A 25,612-nucleotide genomic window follows, 5' to 3' on the forward strand; every position below is an offset into this window, starting at 1 on the left:
CAGGGAAGTCTTCAATATGATAGCTTCAGTGTGGTTTAAGCATGCACAGAGAAGTTGACAAATGTTTTAATACCTGCAGGTATTAAATCTAATATGAACCCAATACTTGGTCAGTTGATCCAGACATGTCATTTTATGTAGCAAAGAAGTAACTGGAAGATTAGAAATGTGATAACTACTTATTGGACCTCCTGAAAATGAGTAGCACAGGAATAACTAGACAAGAAAACTTATTTCCAGAAGAAGGAAAAATTAAGAAAGCTCCTTCAAAAAAGTGTTCTGAAATATAATATAAGTAATTTCTAGTGAATCAAAACATTTCATTGTTATTGCCTTTAAAACTTTCAGGAAACAATTTTTAAATATTGAAGTCAATTCAATACAATGACTCAAAACTTTACTTTGAATTTTCAAAGTATTTTTTGTTCATCATCAAAACACTTCACCTAGAATTATTACTCTGTCACTTTTCTTAAGTGTTGATATACTTTTCAGTTTCAACAAAACCAATATATTTGGAAGAAAAACCCAATAATCTGATTGAATAACAACTCCATTCCTCATCCACACAGCTTTCCAGGAATTCTGCTATTTTCTTTCCTCTTTGTAGTTTTCTTAAGTGTTATTATGCAATAAACTCTGCTGTGAGACAGTGCTGGAAATCCATCTGTAGTCTGAAAAGCCTTCAGGTATGCTAGACAGCTCTCCTGTGAGTCTCATGGCTGCAGGGGTTTCTCCATCCAGGCAGTTCCCATTCAGTCTCAAGACTACTCAGCCAGAGCAGCCAGAACACGCTCCAATAGTAGACAGTCCTAACAGCAATTACAGCATTTTATAGCATGTGATAATCGAGTAATTACAATCAGGCTGCAACAACTATAAGAAGGAAAATTCTTATAACAGCTCAGATGGCAACTGCTTGCATATTTTCTGTAGTTGGATCCGGATCAGTTATGAAATCAGCAGTGCACAGCTTGATGGTCTGCCCAGGGCACAGTCAGGAGAGAGGTCTTCCTTCCAGATGAGGAAAAGCTACAATGCTGAACAGACCCACCCAGGTACCCACTCATACCCATGTCATAGAAACAAATGCTTGATGTAATCCTGATCTAAATGGCCATGGAGCTGTGACCACATCACCCAGTATTGAATCACACGCTGCACCACATGGTAGTAATGGTGTCAGGCTAAACACATTTTTGGCTCATCTGGTAAAACCACTCCAGCCTGAACCCTAAGCTTAACTCCAATGAAGTGTTAGCAGCAACTTCAAGCAGCTTCCAGTTACAGAAATGACACAGGGTTGTTTGTAAATAATCGGGCAATTCCTACATTCATCACCAGGAATGGCTTGCAAACATTGCCAGAAGTGTCTTCTTTCATTTATGACTAGACAGACAATTGCACCTTTTCTTTTCAAACTTCCTGGCTGCTCACAAATGCCACCTGCGAAGCTGACTCTACTGACAAAACAAATGCAAAATTATAACAGAGAAAAATATTAATACGAGATCCTGAAACAACTGATCATACCAACTTTCCAAATGGGACAAATCAACAAAAATTAACATCACCATGCTTACATTCAGTAGAGGAAGAATGATCTTATTTTGTGTGTCTGTTGAAATAGGGCTGTGATGAAGCACCTCCAGCAAAGTATAACGAACAGAGTGTGTTAAGAGATACAGCTGTGAGGAACAGTTGTCACGAGAGGCCTGGAAAGTCAACCTTGCACCACCTACTGCTTTAATCAGTATGAGGTGTCACTGCTGCCGCTTGCAGGGGTGATCACATCTTCTCCAGCATGAGCCACATGTTCATGTCCCTTCCTTAATAGCAGCAAGGCCACCTTGGGCTGTACGAGGCAGGACTGCAGCTGCTCTGTGGCTTATAGCAGACTTCCACTCAAAGCAACTCCCTTCTCTGCCTGAAGCTGGTCCTCCTCCCAGGACTGTCTCCAAGACTAACCAAAGGTCCAGTTTAATTTTGAAAACCAAAGCAGGAGATGCAATGGGAATTCACGTATTTTTGGTTGCACTTCATGACTCAGAACAGATTCAATGTGAAATACATACTATTTAATGGCAAATGACAGTGGCAATAGTATAACGGTAGTTCCAGTGCAGAAATTTCTTAAACTCAAGAAGTCAATGGTAAACATTGCAGAGGGTCAAGACACTATGGAAAACAGGCATATTAGAAATGTATTGCAATAACCAGAAGTATATGGTTTTCCTTCTTTTTGGCACTTAACATGGTAAAATACAACTTTAGAATAGAAATGCTGAAAAAATATCCTAGACAAGATACTAGGCAGGTATAAAGAAACATAACTCTACCAAATTCTTGCTCATAAGACTACCCTTGTACACCAGTAACATCCTTAATTTTAAAAGAATTCTAAGATGTTCTATTTTTATGAAGTGGACTGTACAAAAAGCTATTGTTTCAGTTGTAACGCTGATAGCCCAAAAGAACTTGAAAGCCTAATGGTTTAAATACATTAAATAATTTGAGTATTTTTGTTCACAGTAATCTGCTTTAAACTAATTTTATTATTCCATGCAAATGCAAATGCAAACATTGCTATTTCATTTACAAGTTACAAGCCTTCCTGTTCTGAGAAAACAATTACTTTCCAGGAAGTAATAGTATCAGAAGTTTTTTGGCATTTGGGTTTCCTAAGAAAACAAAACTAGCACAACAGTGTTATCTTCTACTTAGATTTCTGCATAGTCTTTCAAACATAAAGGTATAAAAACCTCTAATCTCTGAACAAACTGATCTCTGAACTACCCATCAATAAGAAATAATCTATTCTATCTGAGTCAATATGCAGAGATGCAAAAGTGCTCCATCCTTTTTAGGGAGAAGTAGGACTGTTAGTCCCATGACTGCCAGACCTGCACTATGTAGAGTAACAGGTTGGTCTCTACACTTGTGAAACGGAACATACAGCACATACGGTGAATTGCAGACTATCTTGGTTCCTTCTGCATTTTAATTTATTTCTATCTCTTCTGCAATTCAGAAGAAAGCAGAAACCAATGCTTTTTTTTTTTTTTTTTTCAGTGATGGTTGTTTTCTCCCCTTCACAAAGCGTTATATGAAAAACAGACATTCAATCCCTTTCCCAAGATGGTCAAACAATGGTCTGGCTATTTGCTGCAACTGAAAAGGTTCTTCTGATAATATGCATAGCTAAGAGCCAGTACAAAATTATAATGAGGAACTACCACTCAAGCAAGCTGCTCAAACCTTTCATTACATTTTAATAAAGTACTAGAAATACCACTTAGTCCTTTCTACTGCTTGTCAACATGACCAAACACATCCTATTTTTTTCAAGCCTATTTCTGCAAGATGCAGTTTTAGTCTAGAGCAGTGGAACAGCAATGTAATTAAAGTCATACATCCTTAAGATTTGCTAATAACATGCACACGTATAAAGGTTGCCAGTAACTGGCAGTCAGGTAAAACTGGTTTACTCAGATTTATTTTTCTCACTGAGCAGAGCAGTTCCTCAGCTACCACAAGGGTTCTGTGGTATAAGAAATGCTAGTATTAGTGGACACCTGGATAAATACAATCTATTTGGGAGAGTCAACATGAATTCTGTCAAGTAACATTTTGTCTTACAAACCTCTTGCAGTTCTCGGCAGGGTTCAGATGTGCTACGTGGGTGAATGTGAGCCAGTTGACACAGTTCACTCAGATACCCAGAAAGTTTCTGGTAAAGACTTTTGCTAAAAGGCTTTAAAGGAAACTAAGCAGCCATTTCATAGTAAGGATGGGTCTGGCACAGATAAATAACTGGTTAAGAGGTAGGGCGTAGGGGCAAATGTGAAGGTAAAAAGGCAAGAAAGTCAGCAGCAGAGTTCCACGGGGGTTTTCGCTGGGATCCATATTACCTAAAATATCCAGAAAGTATCTGTAAAAGCAGTAGAAGAGTACAAAATTTGCTGATGACAGAAAGCTACTCCAGATAGCAGATACCTTGAAGGCAAACTATAAACAACTGAAAAATTAGTCTCTTATATGTCAGAGTGATGAGGCAATAACATGACAAATAAAATTCAACCTAGGGAAGTGTGAAAGTGCCTTGAGTGCACTAAAAGCCTTTAATTTGCTTTCAGTTCTTACTGGACATATGCTGTAGGTGTATCTGTCTCCGGCATTGTCTCTGACTGCTCTCAATCTGAATCCCTGGATGTACCCTGGATATGGCTCATTGCCTCACCCTGCCTGCTAACCTACCTCAGACATGGTGGGACTGTGCACAGCCAGCAAGGGCCTTGCCTGCACTGCAGTCATTCTGGCTCCCACATATTCCCCCATCATGGGCCACCCATTTCCTGCTGCTCCCAGGTAGCTGACAGCCCAGAGAACATGTAGGTGTCCCAGCCTGGGCTTAAGTGAAGCCCTTGAGCTACAGACAGAGGATGCCTAGGTGTGGGTTCTGGGTGGGGATAGTTAGGGCAAGTGAGGGAATAGTAAAATACTTGTCAAGGTAGGAAAGAGAGATGTAATGGAGATATGACAAAGGGCTACAAAAGGTCTATGGGTGACAGGGAAAAAAGAGAGCATTTGTTCACTGTCTTCTCTTGGTAGCACCTTTTATAGAAGCCAGGTTCAAAGCAAGGAGAACAAGGTGGTTCTTCATGCAGTGGGAGGGGGACACATGGCACTCCCTGCCCGAGGACAACTATGGGTGTGCAAGTTCAAAGGGAAAGTGAGCAACTAGTTGGCAGAAATCCATTGCAGACTACTAAACAGGCAAGCCACAACAGCCTCAGTGAGAATTTCATTCCCAAAATGGAAGTAGTTGAAGACTTGGAGAATTCTGAGGGGAAGCATCATACATGTAGGTCTTGTTTTAACTCCAGGAGTCCATCTATGAACACTGTGCTGCTTGGACCCCTGGATTAAACCAGTAACAAACCTACTTCTGTTCCAAGGGCAGATGGGCATCAGGACCTTGGCCATGGTTAAAGGAAAATTAAATTATTTTATGACTTGTAATCTGAAAACTGCCACAGTTATTAACATTCCTTAAGTTCTGGAAGATTAATTTGTCCTACCACTAGCTACATGTCTGGAGGTTAAGAAAAACAACCTTAGTTCTAGAGGAAATCCTTTTCCAAATCTAATGTCTTAATCCTTGTTCTTTTTGAGGATGTTGGCATCAAAGGCACTAAGGAAGCAGGGGATACTTGGCACTCCATGCCAGTTGAAGTCTTTCATCTAGCAGAAGACCTTCACATCAAAGATATCCTACTCTTGACTAAATATATTTTACTTATTTTTTGCTGAAGAAGTGGGCACCTTTCAACAAAGCTCTGGGCACTCTGCCATTACTTCAAATACACAGAAAGATTTTTTGTGTTTCAGAGCACCCCACTTCCTAGCAAAATGCTGCCTTCATTTAAACCTCAGTCCGCATGGGACCTACTCATCCAGACTCCAACACTCCTAAGTGCTCCTCCAGACACTAACACTGCAGAAGTAGAAGCTTCAACATTCCTTCTCCAGACATGTTTTTGTCTCTCTTTTGCTAAGTGAAACATTGAATCCTCTGTTCCAAATGCAAAGGGTGTTTCTTTTTCCTACAGGACAACACAAATCAATCACCAATAAACTAAGAATTATAGTGCCTTAAAAAGAAAAACCCCAAAACACCAGGTCCAAACCCAACATCCCTGTGCACAACATCGCCCTTAGATTATCGCCCACTTGAATCTTACAAGTGACAGCAGCATCTAGAAAGTATTACAATGGAATACCTCTCTATTCCTTTTTAAATTTTTCATTATAAAATACTATGTTCTTGTCTTACATGGGCTGTAAAGAACTAGGTTGCTATTGTTCTAACTGCTCGGTCATTCAAAGGCCACAGTAAATAATTAAATTAAAAGGGAAGTTCTATTCCTAAGTGAATTGCTTCACAGTGAAGTGGCTTGATTACTTCCATCATTGTCAATCTCAGCTTCCTTAAACTGTCTGCAAAATACGGTGGAGAACATCCTGATTAAGTGAGAATGAATGAATCAAGAAAAATAAGTAAATGACGATTTGTTAACAAGACTTTATGTTCAGCATATGGGTTAAATTAAAATTCTAAGTAAGCATCTCTAACAGTAATTATAACTTTATCTGCAGATACACACGCATACCAACATTATAAACCCCTCCTAGAAACATGCAGACACCATTAGGGCTGCACAATCAAGTACTGCTGAAGTTAGGAAATGCCAGAGTTAACCTTCCTTTGGCCTTTGGAGATAGATAATTGAAAAAAAAGTCCTCAATTACATAATCACACACTACCGTTTTTGCAGGACCTCATTCAGTGCACAGGAAGGACAAATCCCAGGAAACAAGCAGCTTTTAAGTATCCTGCTTTACCCTTGTTCTTCTCTGTGTGACCCTCAGCCTCACAGCAATTTCCCAGTCCTCTCCTGAGACAGAATCACTGACTTCTTCATGAGCTCTTCTGTGGTGCTCATTAATATAACATTTGAACCTTTTTTCCAATGGCTATTCATTTAAAACTTAAAACATGACTATGAGGGAAGAAGTATTCTCAAATTCATTTTATGGAAGGGTAGTTAATGAGACACATCAAAGACAGCCATGAAATTCATTTGCTCAGCCACCCTTGCAGCTAAGAGTCAGAGACATTCATTCTGAGACATTCAGAGGCATTCAGGTTTTTTAGCCCAGCCTTCAGCCACCCTAGCCATGAGATCTTCATGCAATCCAACACCTCATTTAGTGTACATATTCCACCTCTGGCCACACATTAAGTAAAGGTCTTATAAACTATGTTTGTTTTTAGCCTCATAGCATGTCTGCTCTGTGCAAAGCTGGAGGTCAATGACAAAAAGCAGGTGACTAATTCAAACCTGCATTGTCTTGGTGGAAGTGAAAATGGAAAATTCCACAGGCATTCTGAATTCTTCAATTCTGTTATTTCCAAATTACTTAATTGCCAGCTTTCCAGCCTTAGCATTTCTTTAAAATATTATCTTCCTAGAGCTTTCTTCTGTTATTTAAAATAAGTCAAACTTTAAGAATTGCTCTTATGTGACTATCAAATAAAACATATCCCCCTGGTTTATGTCTTTATTTCCACCACATAGGTCTCCAACATTTCAACCAAAGTAGCGAGTGTTGATTCTAAATTATCATTCTCTGTTTTGGTTCATAGTTGAATCCCAATGTTTTCCTTACCTTCACAAAAAACAGGAAATGTTCAGAAAGTGAAAAAATGTAAAAGTCTTACTCTTTTCAGAACTGGTAGGAATGAAGGGTTGTGTTACTTAAAAACAGTACAGACTACTAAGAGACATTTAAGAGTATTTGAAATGTCAGAAATAAGCAGTGTTATAATTTTAAAAAGATAAATTACAAGGAAATTGTAATATCCGTATGTAATTGGCAGCCTGTATATTCACTCAAACCTCTCATATTGCTGTTGATAAAAAGGTGCTCACAACAAAAACCATTAGTCATTCAAGTCTCATACATATATTTTTCCATGACCAAAGCAGCCCACGCTCAATAACATAATTTACTTAAAATGTGGACAAAAGCTCTGTGCTATTGGAATAGATCATAAATCTGTCAGCGCTCACAGTCAGTACAGGAGATCCACCTGCACAATCCAAATATACACACTAATATGTTTCTGTAGGGATAAACTGTTCCAAAAGTTTAGCTCAACATTTTTCTCTAGTGAAGTTTAAGTTGCATCATAACCATATATAAAATGTATATGCTGTAGATGTAATATATATTTTATAATATATAAACATTTTAATGTTTTATAGAATTTTTATCAGTATTTTTTATTATATACAATTTATATTAATTGTATTTTTTAAGTAGTGCCAAAGAACAAGTCAAGTAACTTTATTTGTGGTAGCACACAAGCATCAGGTAATGGCTGACCCTACACCTAGGCAATGTATCTCCAGTGAGAGATGATGATGCTAACCAGTATTAGTTTACTTATGGAAGAAAATAATAAAATACCACCAATATTAGTATTTATACTATAATTTCCAGGGGAAAACCCTCATGGAGTTGCATTATAACTTTAGAAACATAGCAGGGTGGAAAACTGCTTTATTCACTGAAAACTCCATACACCTCAACCCCAAGAAAGGTCCATACGGGAACATACTCACTAGATCAGCATTTAGACTGGGCATATTGGTCTTTGGTGGTTTTCATAAATGTTGACAAATTGGTAAGTATAGCCCAATAATGGTATCTAATGGTGCAGGTTATCTCCTTGCACTTCAGGTAACTGGTACTTGGAAGTATAGACTACCTTGGCCATACAAAGTCTACTTCCACAGCATTTGATTATCATTGTATTTGTTACTGTTGATATTTGTATAAAGTTTACACTCCAACACTGTAAGTTTTATGAGGAATTATATGAAAGGACTAATTCAGAATGCTTATGAGAACTAGTTGGACTACATGATCTCCAGAGGTCCCTTCCAACTCTGTCAATTCTGTGAACTACTGTGAGGGCCAACATAAAACACTGAACTACAAACATGAAGACAAATTATGGCAAACTATAAAGAACAAACTGCAAGTAGCACAGAAATGCTTCTTGGCAAGAAAAAATAATACGCTTCCTTTTGTTTTCACCAACTGCTATTAAGTAATAATGTTTGTGACTCACAGCATTCATGACTTGATGACCAGATTCTAGTTTAAGACCTTTTCTTGTTTTTAAAATATGCAAGATTATTTTTCACTCTGCTGTCATCGTATCATTCCTTACAATGAATTCTGCAAAGGAAAGCTCATAGAAATCTAATGTGAAATACCATGACTTGCTAAAAGACAAGACTCCATTTTTTTTTTTTTTCCCTGTAGTTTGGCTTGATTCCTGCTAATAGAAGATGTTTCTTCAGATTTTCACATATTTCAAGTGAATAAACACAGTAGCTGATTAAGATAAGAAGCATTGCAGACCTCACCCTAAAGATTAAAACTCTGGCCAGACTGAGCTGTCTTCTCACTAGGAAACACACAAGCTACAGTAAAACATGATGAAAGCTCAAAAAATCTTTCATGCCACTATAATGAAAAGCAACACATTTAAAGAGGAAAAATAAAGCTTTCCTCTGTGTGTTAGGATTAAATACCAGGCAGATTGTGGATGGATACGTAGAAACAGGAGGGGATATCTGGATTCTTATGGTATTTTAACTGGCTCTACCAGTTGCTGAATAATCCCCAACAGGATGCAGTAAACCAAGCTAATAAGAGGGTGGTATAGCAAAAAGGCTGTCTTCTCCTTGGCTCAGTTTTTGGGAGTGCTGAGAATGTTTGTTTCCCACTGAATGTCTGGGAATCTGAGGTGCTCCAGACTCCTGCAAATGGTACCCAGTCCCGCATAAAGCATGAACAGCACTGAAAGAAAAAGCCTTTCAGTATCAGTCCCAGGAGAGCGTGTGCATTTGAGTTTTTTGCTGGAGCCCAAGACAATTCTTAAGTACCAAGGCAGGATTCATATGACATGGGGATTACACAGACAAAAAGCAGAACACAAAACCCTCTTCCATTTCAAGTATTACTGGGTGAGATCACAACAATCTGCAGACAAAAGGTACAAGTTATAGCATATAATTGCTGCCAAGTATACACAGCAACTCCTCTTTCACTCTTCAAGCCTTTTTCTTTTCTGAGCACTGAACTGCAGAACCATGCAAGTTCAATTTTTAAAAAGCATGGGGAGGAACTTCAGCTTCCTCTGACATAACATTATTTGGCCGAGACACCAACTTCCCATAAATTTCTATTTGGACAATTGGGAAAGGATTTTCCAAAGTGCTCAATAGCGATGGATCTTGCCTCTTATTCAAGGGGGCAATAAAACTTGCACTGACTTTGATGGAACCAAATAAAATCAATGTTATGCAATCCAGTTAAAATGGAGAAATCACTAGACTATATATATAGCTGAACATATTCTGTCCAAATAGAAACTTCAGAGAACGTGGAAGGGTGCAATTAATTTAGAATGCAGAGAAATAATCACTTGACAAAAGAGAAATTCCCCATACGAAGAAAGAAGGAAGCCCTGGCTGGTGGTATAGTTGCTATACAATATCTTTGCCATTTCCAGGGGAAAGATTTTAGCAGAAGTATACCCAATTCAAAATAAGACCAAAATACCGGTAATCATGGAAATCATACACTGCCAAAATCTGACATTTCAAAGAAAAGAAGCCTGTATTTTAGAAACTAGTTAGATAATGACCTGTAAGCTGAGCAGCTGGTGCACACAACACATTTGATGTTACCAGGCTTACACTTGGAAGGGAGGGGGCTCACTGTTTTTATAGTTACACTTCCTTTAAATATTTTTATCAGACAAACCGTATTTAAAAAAAACGAACACATAACTTCTGACTCATTATATTAACAATGCCTTTGTTCAACACCAGCCCTTTTATTTTTGTATGCGTAGTAAAGACATGGTTTATTGATACATAACAGTTTTCTAAACCAAAGTTAAAATCCAAGACAAGTTGGGCACAATTTGGGCAATTTGTTATTCAAAGTATTGGGTAGGTGGACACCCACATGCAGCACAGAATCTCTTTGTTATTTTAGATTTCAGTACAAAAGACCCAATATTGGTATTCCTTTGCATATGTTTAATGACTCAGCAGGCAAGGCGATTTTAGCATTCCCTGTGTACTTCCAGTTTCTGCAAAGCGCAGTATATAACTAACCTACTTTGGAACTGAAAAATATTCAGACACATAATTAAAGAAAAAAATGTAAAATATTTAAAATTTAAATCCACTCAAAGTCTTCTCGGTAAATTCAGGAAAACGAGCAAGTTCTGATAAAAAGAGCAAGTTCTGATAAAAAAATGACTTCAGCTTCATAGTATGGGTTTGTCACTGCACAGTTCTTAATGAGAAAAGATGTGAGAAGCCAGAGTGTGCATCTGAACAAAACAAACTCTGTTCAAGATAGGGAGTTGCAGTTTTCTGTCTGACACCCATTAAGAAGCACATTCATGAGGGAAAAAATCTGGAATTGGAAAAACTCTGATAGCATTGTGTCCTTTCAAAAATTAGGTTAGCTGTGTGATGTTCTTTTCACAGACCTACCCTGTGTTTTGCAAGAGCTGACTCTTGCAGATACTTATCTCTGAAAAAAAACAGTAGTTTTATGATGTACTGGAAGACAGTTGGACTACTTTGGAGATATCAAGAAAAAAAAAGTGCTTTCAAGAATGGGAAATAATTTTCTGTCACTCTTTAAAAGAGGAAATATTTTCCAACGCACACCTTTTCAGTCTATAAGAACTTTTAAAAATGTATGTTCTCTGAAAATATGCCTTGCTGACATTTCTATAGAATATTAAGTATCTTACACTTCAATTGATACAGCTGTAGTTTTGGAGTACTAAACAATCTGAGTTACCACGATGGTGGCCTCTCTTGTCTAAACTGATCATTTGCTACACTGAAATTTGGACAAACCAGTAAATAATAGAAAAGATGTTCAGAAATTGGCAAAGGGAAAATTAACATCATGGGAATTGGTGAGCATGTCTGGGGGTTGAAATCCTGAGGAGCTTAGTTAGTTTCCAAGTAACAAATTTAAAACAGTCAACCTACTGTTCAAGCTGCTGTTGTCCCAGACAATAGAGCAAAAATGACAACATGGAGGATGAGAAAAAAGGAGTATGAGTTCATAGTGGTACCAAAATGGGAGTTGGGTTTAGAGTGGAAAGGGGCTTGATTCTTCAAGAGAAGGCCTATAAAATGAATTAGTATGAATGATACCTGGAAGCCAGACTACATAAGCAGAACTCTAACGATGATTTATGCACTTAATTTTCCTGTACTGCAGCAAGAGTTAGAGCTTAGTCTGTCATTTACAGGAACTGAACAGACCAGTGAGCACTGAATTTAGACAAAACAAGAGGTATTTCTGGAAGCCCTGCCTTCCCTTGATATGAGTGCCAGTATTATATTTGGGGCAAGAAAAGTAGTTTTGGTTCAATGAATCACAGTAAAGGATATATTATTACCACACAAATATATTAGTGAACTATGCAGAAAATGTTTACAGTCTGCAGCTGAAATACTTAATCTTCCTATCATGGGATAGAGATTTTTCTCTTCCATGATAAGAGGAAGATATTCGGAAACAGTACAGGTGAATTACACAAACAGAGGTATTTCTATACAGAATCTTAACAAGGAGTGTAATTTTCCGGGCGGGTCTTCTTATTTCTTAGTACCTTACGAAATTGTAGCTAAGATTCCTTTTTTCAAATTCTTGTAAAATATTTTTTTCTTCTTCATTTTAGTATTGTCCATAGACAATACACGGCATGAGTATACCTGTCTCAGACATCTCTGAGCTCTGGTTGTAATAAATACGCAATTTTTAATGTTTCAGTTATCAGGCAGTGATAACTGAGGCACTGATTTAGTGAACATTACCTGTTACACCTTATGCAAATCACTTAAGCAATCCCATAAAGTACATAAATCCAATATTCTAGCAAAACAATCATGGACATAACAATATGCATCCTAAATCTGCAAGATCAGCCTTTCTTCTTATTAATTGACAAGTGCTGACTTTACAGTGGTAATCGCTTCTAAAATGTCCGTTGGTACAAGAAATCAACCATTTTAATTACTCTGTATTAAAAGTAATACATATAAAATACATGTAACATGATTGCTAGACTTCTAGTTAAGGAACTTTTACACGTAAAACTGTTTTATCCCTAATTAAGACCTTCATTTCATGATGCAACATTTCTCACATTAGTAATCCACAAGAGAAAAAGTGATATTTGCAAAGACTTCAGTCTTTCAATGAGACAGAAACTTGTTTTGTTCTAAAATGTTCATTCACTTTATTGAGAGCAACTGACAAATACCATAAAGAATGGATTTCTTTACATAATAATCTCTGCCAGAGGCAGCCTTTTGTAAAGCCCAGTCCAGCTGGCCACAAGTCATTTTGAGGCTACTGCTGGATATACCACTGACCCAGATATTTTATTTTCCACTGTCATAGACAATATTGATAAACTGACAAATTGCCATTTGAGTATGTTTTAATTTTTAACAGTGAACAGAAAAAAGGCAAAAGTAAATTATAAATGGATACTAAAATCTACAGTTCATGAAGGTAAGACCTTCAGTGCAACATATTCTTTGTTAATGGTATATTCTTTCAAGGCCCTATAAAATGAGGTCCTAGCTTTGAATTTCTGCGATGCTTCAAGATACTCCATTTGGGTTTGGCTACAGGTGCATATCAGACGGAGGGGTTGTGGGGGGGAAATCACTGTGCTTTCAAGAGAGTATTGTTATAGTTCATGCAATGAGGTCAAAACACTTTAAAGAAAAGAATTATCAGCACCATCAAAAAATTATAGCTAAAAAAGTAAACAGGTAATGATAGGCAGCTTCCCGTGAAATTCATTCCAACAGTGACTTGCTTGTACATTAATAAACTGTCAACTAAGGAAAACACAAGAAAGTCAACTAGCAACTTCTTCTCTACAAGATGTATATGAACAGAAATTCTAAACCCATGCCTGAAGCCAGCAGAAATCTAGATATTAAACAAAACATAAAGAATTGTTTCTTATTTGTTTTGCATAAGCTACATTAAAATTAAAGAAGACTAACACAGAAAAGGAACACAGAAATACTTTAGAGCTCTTCCTTAAATATCCAGATTCCTTCTGACTAATCTCACAATTACACATCATATATGTGTATGCCTGTCTAAGAGACTGCCAGACTGAATACCTTTTTCAAAGTTTTTAGGTGTTCGGAGTTTTTCCTTTCAGAAAACTTTCAGAAATGTGAATTTCCATGCTTAAGTCAGGGACAGTGCTCTCAGTCACATTTACCCTGCTCAGCAATATGTGCACACCTGTTCACACGCTGAGAAAGCCATGGAAGAAGTTTTACAAAGCACCAGTAATAACACTATAAAACCACCCCCCGCCTCCCTGCCATACGCAAGGATGGTGCTGACAGACTGGATTAATGCTTTGGTGCTCTGGCTCCTGCTATGCACGTGGTAAAGGAGAGAAAGATACGAGAAGGTGTTGACAACCTTTTCATTATTTACTTGGCAATAAGATCTTTGGCCCTTTTCTGGGCTAGGCAGTTTCAGATCTGTGGTGAAAAAATACACCTCCTGACTTAGGCTGTTCTATATAAAACCCCGTGTGACTAACTCTTGCTGCTAGCATGGGTTTTGTTAGCCATACTTCCCACCATAGTCCCTCCCCACCTCTCATTAGGCTTCTGAAATTCTCCCAATAAACAAGGGAGGACTTGAAACCCTCTTTTATCTACACAGGCCCAATCACAATGCATGATGGACAGAGATGATCCTACATTGGAGGCTGTTATCAGGCACATGGCTGAAGGACCTCCTTTCAGTTTTATTCTTTTTTTCTCATCTCTCTTTTTCTTGGTTAATTAAAAACAGCAATAATTTCTGCTTTGAATCACCATTAAAAATAATAATAAAAAAATCAACATTTCAGGGACTGCAACAGAATTGAAACTTACTCTTTGATGAGCTTCTGGGAATTGATTAAAGTAATGGAAAATACTTCAGACACCAATGCACTTTACTGGTGGATGAACAAAGGGAAAAATGCTCACTCTGGCATTAGCTACAGTCGCAGTAATTCTGTGATAACAGCAGAATGGGGCATAATGTAGAAACAGTGTAATAAGAATTGTAGATGTAGTCATTGCTTTATTAAAATAAATATTTTTCACTTCCTAAATAAAACTAAGTATGGTTGCACTGTAGTAAAAATTAAAAATGGCTGTTGTCTCTTACATAGTTGTGTATCTATTGATGACAGAAGGTAAAACTCTTGCAAGGATGTTGAAATCTCCCCAAAATGTGCAAGTGTTCAAAACTCTGGAAGTCCAGTACTGACAAGACACTTGAGAACTAGACTGCAAAGTAATGATGCAAACTGGAATTAGCTTTTAAGGTCATCAAAAAAACTTCCAGTTTTACTACAGGGTTATCATAGAGAGCACAGTCAAAACCAAGAGACAGTAAAATACTGAAACATCAGGCATCTTACTACGAGAGCAGAAAAGCTAAAAAGCAAGGGGAGACAGAACACTTTTTGTCAGGTTACACATGCATGAAACAAACATTTTTTACTTTCCATACTAAACTGATGCTTTCTTACATCAGATAAAAATGGGGCCATTGTAAACGGGACAAACACCAACACAATTTTTTCGGCAAATCAAAACCACTACCATACTGTGAAAAGTGCCATTTCCAATGGATCTCCTTATTTCACAGGTTTTGAACCAAAATAGATTCTACAGAGTAAAGATTAAGGAAGCACTACAGAAATTAGGTAAGTCTGGAAATTATCTAATGATCTTCCTCAGCCCCAAGAAGAGAGAACTATAGATCTAAACCTTTCCTGGCAGACATTATTGTACATTCCCAAGGACTGAGATTCCCCAGTCTTCCTTGGCAGTCTATTCTACTGCTATCTCTGCCTTTCGATGAGTTGTCCTCCCCTCATTTATCTTGCTGTAATTTAAGTCCATTCTTTTTGCCCTTTCAACTGCCCAGTAAGATCAGTCTATCCCTTCCAACTGCAGTTATCTCTTTAAATATTCTCACTTTTCATGCATTCCCCCTTCTGCCTACTCTAGACCAAAAAAGCTTAGTTCCTTCTGTCTGCCCTCATTAGTTAGGTTTTCCAGAACTCTGTTCACTCTTTTTGTTCTCTTTTGGGCTCCCCCACACCAACAAAATGTACATAAAAATGAGAAGCTGGGAATGCCCGAATCCTAGATAAAAGCAGATTTAATTAATTGTTTAAAACCCACCATTCTAACATCTCAGCTTCTAGGCAGTCCCTTCGCTGGAAGGCAAGCTGTTTACAAGGAAAGCAAGACATACGCTCATGGTCATAGGCAGAGAAATTAAGGCATAGCTAAATGACTCACTCAAGGTCATCCGGGACATCCACCCCAGACAGGAACAGAAACCTGTCAAGATCCTTACTGAGCTCCTCTCTAACTTCACCCTATGTCACAACACATGATGACCTGAAGCCAGTATGCTGAAAACAGTTACAGCTGCTGACATTTTAACTAAAGTACATGTTAATTTTTTATCATTTATTTTTTATTTTAATAACCTGTCATTCTGTTTTAAGTGTCAGGGTCCATCCACTGATTCCTCTTAAGTATCTGAGCCATATTTTGGCATTACACTCCACTGCTGCACCTGCTGGTCAGTACCTGACTGTTCAATTTGGGGCTAAACTTTCTTTTCACAGACCATCTCATTCCTGGTCTGTTTTATGCTGTGTAATCCTTCTCCTAAGCTTTGTTTCTGAAAACAGGCCAAGTCCTGTAGCTTTTCACAAGTTAAACTGTAAAATTATTACTTTTGCATTTTTTCCATGTCACAGCATGACTGATATTTTTATCCTTATGAACAGCCCCTTAAATACTCCATAAAACCTGTACCAGATGATCTTAATCCCTTGCTTGTATGTAACCTCCTCTAAGCAAATCTTAATAAATCCCGATAGCTTTCTAAGCTTACAACTCACTAGTGAAGCTGGATGTATGTCAGGTTTTATGATATTTCTACTGTAATTTCACTAAAGCTTAAGCTGCCAGAGAGATTATGGAAGCCATATGAATCCACAGACAAACTGACCAATTTTAAGAACATAAACTAAAAAATGCAGGAGCAACAGTGTTTCCCACCTTGTGTGCCTTCCTCTGTTAAAAACAACAGATGAAAAGACTCAGTTTTGCAGCATAACCTGTGCTTTTACATCAACATAAAAAGAGATAGGAACCCTGAAGGTCTACAGGCAAGTACTGCCAAATGACGGGTTGCTGTGAAAATAAATGTCTCATTTTCATTTCAGTCAAGTATCAACTGCAGACTATCTATGATCTATTTCACTGTTGAACAGCAAACATTTGCCTATTGAACCTGGGTGTTTCCCCACGTACCTTATTTATCCACTCATCTTTCAGGCAGATAAGGAAATGTCTTTCCATTTATTGAAAGCTGTGAATATTTCAAATCTTTTTGAGTCAAAGCAAGCAAGAAAAAGCCCCCAGGGGCATGCACTTAAGATGTAAAATACTCAGATTTGGGTCTCTGTTCTGATTTCCATCATCAGAGACCTAGTTCTGAGTCTCCTACATGCCAAATCAATGCCTGAGAAAGGAGCACAGACAGTAATTATAATACAGAAAACTGAATTAGCTAGAACACTTCAGCTGCTTTGCCAATCAAATGGCACAGACCACTTTATTGCTGAAGCAATTAGCTAGGGGCATAGATGATTTTGTAGAAGTGTATCTTGGAGTTTGGCATAGGGCTTTTGACCCAGCTACTTGTTCAGTAACAGCAGAGGTAGCCATGGTGTGCTGCAATTAGCTGAACGCACAGATGGACTTGTAGTTGTCTTTCCCCGTCCTCAGAGCACACTGGCTAGAACCTCCTGACTCATGGGACTTTACTCTCTCTGTGTCTCCAGCACTTTCAATAACTAAATTTTTCTCAAGATTAATTAGCAAAGACTCATGGTCTTTGGGTCTTAATGTTCTAGTCACCAGGTATGAGCCCACAGATGTAAGTCAGAGCAGTTTTTGCTGATTTACTCTCTGCTGAGGATGGCAGCTGCATGGCCAAGGAACACAGGGGGCAAAAAGACCATCAGCCAGCAAAGCCATGACTGAGAGTCAGGTCTCTAGTACATTTCTGGCTACAAAATATAATGGAAATGGAAAACACCTATTAAAGTGACATGAAGCTGGAAACTACCACTGCACAGCTACTGCATTGTTTTTTCTCTAAATAAAAAGTGCATGTTGTTTTGTGGTATTTTTAAACCTGCACTTTTTATTTAGAGAAAAAACAGTATCAAAGAAGCTAGAAACTCTATATATAAACCATCCTTTTTCCAATGGCAAGTCTTTAACAGGAAAACTAGCCATTTGATATGGAATCAGCTGAACACTATAAGCTGCTCCAAAACTTTCATACGCTCCAGAATAAACTCCAGAGCTTTTTTCCAGTAAAGGAGCTGGAGTTCCTAAAATATTTTGCACTCCAGTGGTTAGAAAAGGACATTCAGCAAATTAACTCTCCCATTCATATATTTAAAGAAAACAGCCAGAATGTGTGACATTATTCTGTACTCAAGTGTCACTACAGACCAATATGATGTTAAGTTTAAACTGATTGTTCTTTACAGTGTATGATTACCTTACGTACATATAGCTTGCTGAGGAATGTTTCTATTACTTGAATAGCATTTAAAGTGTTTAAAAATAATAAGCACACTACAATTATTTTACAGCTTTGAACTAGAGTGAAAGGTTAATAAATGCATAATCTACAGGCACAAACAGTGCCATGGAGAATGGAAGAACTATGTGATCATTCACAGTACTCCAACAAGATGAAATTCAAAAGACAGGTAGGTATTAACAAGGTAAAAGCAAAGGAGGGCAAAATGAAAGACAGCAAAGAACAAAGTCAAAGAAAAAAATAACAACAATTACTAACAGCCAAAAAATCAAGAAGAAAATTCAGCAGTGGTAGAAAATATGACCCAATTTATAAAATCCCAACTAATAATTATAATGCATAATTTTAATCAAAATATTACATTGTAAATAATTCTATCATATGTAAGCACAATTCTCAGTTATCAAAACTTTGGCTCATAGGCCATTTAAGTAAGCAAGAAGATAATATGCTGACTTACCTGCTTGCTGCATGCATATCATATATGTGGTAAACAAGCACAGACAGTGCCGCAGCTTCCATTTCCAATGATAGCACCACATTTCACTTACATGAGACATCCTGTGGAAAAAAAGCAAGCAAAACATTCAGGGAGCTTTACAACAAGTCAAGAAAATGAGAAAATACTGTTGTTAGTCAAACTGGTAACTAGCAGTAAATAAAGTAGCACTTGAAAATTATGATGGCCCTCGTGTTGTTTCAACAGAGACAGAAGTCTCTACATCTGCTATAAAGGGTCAGAAATTATGCTGTCTGGTTCTCACCAGACAACAAAGCAGAAGACTGGTCAGCATTGGGCTTCTAAGGAGATACGTGTGGGTGGTATTTCAGCAGAAGAAACAAGCAGCCCATATAGTGACAGTCTGAGAGAGTTGAGGTGTAGGGTTTTTTTGGAGACTGCGAAGTTTTACTTTGTTGATTTACTTATGCACATACATTTATGCTAGTTTTATATATACATAAAATACATACATACTTATTATTCAGTATATAAAGAATGTTGGAGACAATTTGCCTCTGCCCTTAACCAGCCTTTCCATATTCTTCAGTGTTCGTATTTTGATAGCTACAATATTTTCTGCTAACAACTTTAATGGAAATCCTGAAACTTTCCTTGCCAAAATCTAGAGGCTCAGCAGTGCAGCCAGTGAAGTCAGGGACATCTTTGTTATTTAATTGTAAAAAATGTAATTATATAAAAACCTTTATCAAGTTATAGCTTGAAGTCAAACTTTCCTTTGCCTTTAAGTATACAGGACATTGAACAGCTAAACCAAAAATGTTTCCTCTGTCGTAGGCAGGAGAGAAAGCAAGAAAGACTCTAAACTTCAGTCTCTTAACCATGCATCTTAACTCTTAATGGTCAGGCTCTTAACCATGCATCCAAACTGAATGCTGCTCCATTACACGATTGTCTCATTTTGTTCAATATGTTAGCAACAAGCAAAAGCAAGCAAGAAGTAATGAAACACAATGCATTATTTTGACCAACTCCTTCCCCTCCTATTTGGCCCTGGTAACTGGCTTTTGTTCAGTGAGATTCTATCTACTTATACAGGGAGAAAATCCCCAAAATATTTCACAAGTCTATTCCCAGCAACAGTATGTGAAGAAGAACCACAAATGAATTGTCATGAAGAAACAGCAATGAACACAATGTCTGGTAGGTCAGTGCATATTAAATACAGAAAAAAGACAGGTATTTGGAGTGGCCATCAGTATGATTTATTGGGACAGAAATGTGAAAGAGGTAAGTGAAAGAAAGTACAGAGTTCATACTCAGTAGCAAGCAAAACTCATTTTCTGAAACTTGGGCAAATAGCCTTCCTTCTGCTCCACAGACATTGCTGTGAACCTGCCAGTGAAACCTGGGAGCAAATGTAAATGCTTTCCCAGTATCAGCTTCTGTTTCTTCCCAAAGTGGAGTTCTGTAATGCAGACAAGCCATAGTTAATGCAGCAAGATAAGCCACTGTAAAGGAACAACTAGTGTTTCAGTTTTAAAAGTAGTAGTTCATCAAACCACTCCTGTGGGCTAGACGCCAATGTGGCCAAGTAAATGGCACTTCAACACCCTGCTGCCATCAGTTATGTTTCCCTTCAGTGCAGTGTTATACAGCACAAGTATCTAATTACAAAAGAAGCCCAGTTCTTTATAGGTAGTTGTATCAAATTAGGAATTTGAAGCCCATTTATTTTTCTGAGATACTGTAAAGTCAAACTTAACAAGTGTTGAAGACAAGCACAGAAAACACTGGGCTCTGAAAGACAAGAATCTTTTTGATGAAGCCAGACACACAAAATAACCAGATTATCAAACAATGGAATTATTGTCCTTCAATTTAATGACCTCAAAATCCCTATTAAAATCTCAGACAACAGCATGCTGAGGTTTGGGAACAATTACTATTAGATGTATGTAATTAATAAATCTACAATATACCCTTAACATTAATTTAGAAAATGGACTGTGAACAGAAGTCCTTTTAAGATGTGAAAGTAGTTACATGCACAGGCAAACACATACAGTATGCATATATACTCAGAGTGGAGAAATGGAAATGTTGAGGATAACAGCATGACATACCAGAGACACAGAAGAATACTGCTGTTTCTACAGAAGAAAGAGTTAGCAGCTACTGATGAGATACATGCCAGCCTGCTGCATAATCTACCAATGCAAACCTGTAGAAGAAGTTGTGTTACTGATTTTTGTTAGTTTGTTTTGAGCAAGCACAGTTAAAATTATCAGACTAGGAAACAGTCACAATTATTTATTAATTCAGAAGAAACTTGTCTTGTTTTTCATTATATTTATACATTTTCTGTGTGTTACAGCTATCATCACTTTTTATGTCTCTGTGAACTCATCTGAAGTATTTGCTCATTGAGTGGTTGGAGGATTCAAGACAACTTTTGAGATACTGAAGGAAAAACAACATTACAAGTTTCTGCCATGCAGGTCTGGAGTGAATCTAACCCAGTCACATTGCCTGTAGTGCCTTTCTTAAAGAATCTGAGATCCTGCATTAGTTTGAGCGAGCTATTTAATTTGGCCAATTTCTATTTGTTAATATTTACTTGCAATGTGGTAACGCTTACAAGCCAGTACTCCACAGTGTTAGTTTACAGTCTGTTTCCTCATCCTCACTCTCGTAAAAAGTACAAGTCAAGAAAGATTTCAAGTACATGGATAATCAACAACAGAGCAGAGCAATAAATAAGTGCAGAGAGGCAGAAAGTAACTATAAAGATTTTTCCCTAGAGAAATAGCATAGATAATTATAAAATTGATACTAAAAAATATACCACTAAAATAAATAAATACATAAAAAATAGCAAACCTGTCTTCTCCACTTAAATTCTCTATTATTGATGGACAAAACAATCTTCTTTACAGCACACAATCTCAGTTCACAAGAAAGAAAGGTTTATCAAACTCAAGATGACCACAGAAGCAGCATGCTACCAAAACACTCCACTAATGCAGGCACCATGAGTCAGATCTGTTTCTTTTGGAGAGGAGTTTAAAAGATGTGTGTTACAAAGCATGATTACTAGCTAAGTGCGAAAAAAGAGTGAGGAAATCAGTTATTTACACGTTCTTCAGATCTTGCATAGACAAAAAAAGCCCGAATTCAGAAACCTGGCTGCTCACAGCCTTACACTGTGTCGTGGGTAACACCCCTCTTCACACAAGAAGTAGTCAGAGATGGAAGTCAGCTAACACATTGCCAACAAAAAGGCTTCTTCCATAAGAAAATTCATCTCTGAAATTTTTATAATGTGACATCCCAGTTGGCAGCCAATTATGAAAAGGAGCCAGAGCAACTAGTAGAAATTCCCAGGCATTAAAAAAACAAAACAAAACAACTTAGTTGCAGATATTATTCACCTATTAATAACCACTATGTTTATATTTACTTTAAAGTTAATTTTCTGGATTGTTAGTGTTAATTAACATCTAGGACTGAATCCAAACATGAATAATTCAACAGGAAAAACTGGCCAACAGCTCTGGGCTAGCTTATAGCTTATAAAGGAATGACATGGTCCCCTGCTACAACAGCGCTGACTTGATGGCCCAAGAGACTCCTTTGGCCTTGTGTTCCTATTTTAAATACTATTACAAGGACATGTTCTGTCATTTAATATTAATCAATAGCACAGAGAATGGATACCAGCACAGCAACGTACTAAAACACACAAAGAGTTTCAGTAAGCAAAGCAGTCCATAACAAGGATCTCAGAACACATACAGATTATTTCAGTCTTTAACCCTGGATACACTGAAACTGCTGAACACTGCTCATAGTGGGTTTTCTTCTTGACTTTGTTTCAAGTTAAGTCAAAAAGCCCTGTTCTGTCCCCAGCTGGTACCACACTGGCAGCTCTGAACAAATTATTGAATATTGTCAAACACAGAGCCAAAACACCATTTTACCTAATATATTAGGGGACTATTAGGACACCTACGGTAGAAGTACATCCATTACAGTTTGAGATAGTCTCACAACAGCAATCCCTCTTGCCCTTTTTATTTTTTTAAATAAAAAAGCTAGAAAAATTAGGAAGTGATCTAAGAAGTCTTATAGAAGAACTACTAATTTTTCTATGGACTTGCATAATTCCCATGTAGACCCTGTGTGACATGACCAGCTATGCACTCTTATCTACCCATTCAATACAGTCAAGTCCACAGCTACTCTCTTTTCCTATAACATAGAGAGACAATGAGCTTATTCACAATTCATTCCAGAGGAGCAAAATAGACGCGTAATTTATCTAAACCATAAATGGATGGTAACTTGACATAGTTCAAGATGAAATTAGTGGAAGTCTTGCTACATCTAATTAGTAAACCTTTTTGCTCTGCATGCCAGCAGCCAACTAACACAACATTATCACCTTTCAGGGAGCATACAGCTTTGCAAGAAAATAAGAATAATACTGGAGCATTTAATTTGTATACTCTTTAGTTTCAAAACAAGCAATACATATTTGAGTAGAGCATCTTCCATGTTCAAAGCTTCTGCAAAGTTCCCTGGAGTAGGACATGAATTCTGCCTCAGGCAGACTGACATGATTTTCTTTGGTCTTTGACATGTCTAAAGCTATTACGGAAAAATGTTGCTGACACTTTAAAATTACAGGAAAGATAACATCAATTTCACAATTTTTTTCTCATACAGGTTGTAAACAAAAGGATTTTAAGCTTAATCATTCTTAAGTGGAACTACAAGAAGTGAAAGGTGATTATGACTCACATTTTAGTTCCTGCAGAGGGGTCGATTTTAACTCTGAAACCCTTGCTTAAAACTGTAGTACACAAATGTCTTGAAAGATTAATTACACAATGGCACTTCAAACTTTCATTTTATTAACCATTACTTGTTCCTAATTATTCTTATAGTCAACCTTGAAAACATCCTCACTTCACAATCATCGAAAGAGATGAAATAAGACACTGACTTTTAATTTAAACAGTGCCAGCTACATCGGATATATCTCAGTCCCTTGGATTTCCTTTCCAAAGGATTTTCCCAGTTGCAGGCAACTAATCTGCTAGCCGTTTGCAACTTAGCAGCGCTGCAACATTAGGTCTTCTGGAACTCCTCATTTCTGCCTTAACCTCACCGTGCTCTGTCAGAAAACCCTTCCTTTTCCCTTTGTACTGATTCCCTCAGGTCCAGCCACAACTCCCCTGTCCCACCCGGCTGTGAATGCACCGGCGAAAAGTTTAATCCCAAACCTCAGCACCTTGCCTTACCTTCGATGAGTACTGTTAGTAAAGGCAAAACATACCGGAGAAGACGCTCAGAGACCACGGTAGTGGCCAGCCCGGGACCGGCGGCGTACGGACGGACGGACGGGAGGGAGAGAAGGAGGTAGAGCCCCCGACCCGCCCGCGGCGCCCCTGACCGCCCTCGCCCCCGACAGCGGCGGAGCCCGCGCTGCCTCCCCTCCGCCGTGCGCTGCAGGGAGGAGCAGTGGGGCTGGGAAGGTTTTATGGAGTCCTCCCGGGGGCACCGGCGTTCACAGCGGGCAGCAAGCGGAGTCGAGGGTTTCGCCACTTGCTTCCAAGCACGGGGAAACTCACCAGAGCAGTCTTAAGGACGGGATTACAGTGCTCTCAGAAAGGCAGCGGCCGCCCGGGACCCTGCAGCAGGGCAGCCACCGGCGGACCCAGAGCCCGGACGGGGCAGAGCCCTGCCTGCCCTGCCAGCCCTGCCCTCTGAGCTCCCGACGTGAAACTCTCTCGTTTCCCCATTCCTTCAGCCGACCTATCTGCACGGGTCGAACCTGACATTACTCATCACCTACCAGGGGCAGGGCAGTGAGAGGGGAAGCCCTGCCTATCTTCTTGAGTTTCTCGCCCCAGGAAGGCGCCCGCGCGGGTGATCCGCGCTCCCCGAGCACCGCGGGCGGCAAAGCCGCAGCCCTCGCCCCGGAGTCTGGGGAAGACACTTACATGGTGACATTACGGGGCGGCTCTCCTCTGGGTCTCAGCAACCATCCTCCCCCGCTGCCGCTCGCTCTGCCTCTGGCCCGCTCCCTCGCCGGCTCCTCGCAAAGGTCATCGCTTCTAGCCCACCTCTCTTCCACGCCCGCCTCCGCACACGCCGCCCGCGGCGGCCGGGACCGCGCCGAGCCGCTCCTCCTCCGCCGCGATGCCCACCCCTCCCTCCCTCTGCGCCGGGACCTGCCTCTCTCGGCACAAGTTGAGGAAACTTCGGTGCCCAGGGAAGCCGCCCCCGCGGAGGACAGCGCCCCGCCCGCCGCCTCGGGGGCTCAGGTGGCGGCTCCAGCGCGGCCCCGCGGACTGGCCCGGCCCAAACGGGGGCAGGACAGGAATCGCAGCCGCCATCACCGGGGGCCCCGCTCTCTCTGGGGATCCACACCGGGGAGAGGGGTGGCTACCGGGACCCCGCAGCTTGCGGCCCCCGAGGAGCGCTCCCCGAGCCTCCCCGGATGACGGGGTCACGGCCACGGAGCGCCCCGGAGCGCTGATGAGAGGCTAGCCCAGGGGTGCACAGTCCCCATGTAAACTTACACCCCCTGGGAGACGGCAGCCACAGGCGCAAAGCCACTCCCCATCTAAGGAAGTCCCAAAGCGGGGACACAACCCTTGGTGGTCACAACCTCCTGGGCACGAAGCATCTCGCAACCTCCCATTGGCAGCAGGTCCCCGGGGGCAAACACATCCCGCATACCCACCGCACTGCACACAGCAG

The 25,612-nt window shown here is 39.3% G+C and overlaps 1 protein-coding gene across 5 annotated transcripts in view; it reads right to left on the reverse strand.

Moving 5' to 3' along the window:
* Positions 1 to 24,954, reverse strand: part of ADGRG6 (adhesion G protein-coupled receptor G6) — a 112,389-nt gene extending 87,435 nt beyond the window's left edge. For 3 of the 5 annotated variants that reach the window (XM_051615217.1, XM_051615221.1, XM_051615220.1), the window contains exons 1-2: positions 24,850 to 24,954; positions 18,839 to 18,939 (exon numbers count right to left, since the gene is read on the reverse strand). In XM_051615217.1, coding sequence (XP_051471177.1) covers positions 18,839 to 18,939; positions 24,850 to 24,851 — 103 coding nt within the window. In that variant the 5' untranslated portion in view covers positions 24,852 to 24,954. Of the gene's footprint in view, positions 1 to 18,838; positions 18,940 to 20,964; positions 20,991 to 24,477; positions 24,547 to 24,849 lie in introns of those variants that run through there. The other 2 variants (XM_051615218.1, XM_051615219.1) reach the window with 2 other exon arrangements.
* Positions 24,955 to 25,612: the final 658 nt, after the last annotated feature.

The sequence above is a fragment of the Apus apus genome, chromosome 3 (assembly GCF_020740795.1).
Source record: "Apus apus isolate bApuApu2 chromosome 3, bApuApu2.pri.cur, whole genome shotgun sequence".
In the NCBI taxonomy this organism is placed as follows: Eukaryota; Metazoa; Chordata; class Aves; order Apodiformes; family Apodidae; genus Apus; species Apus apus.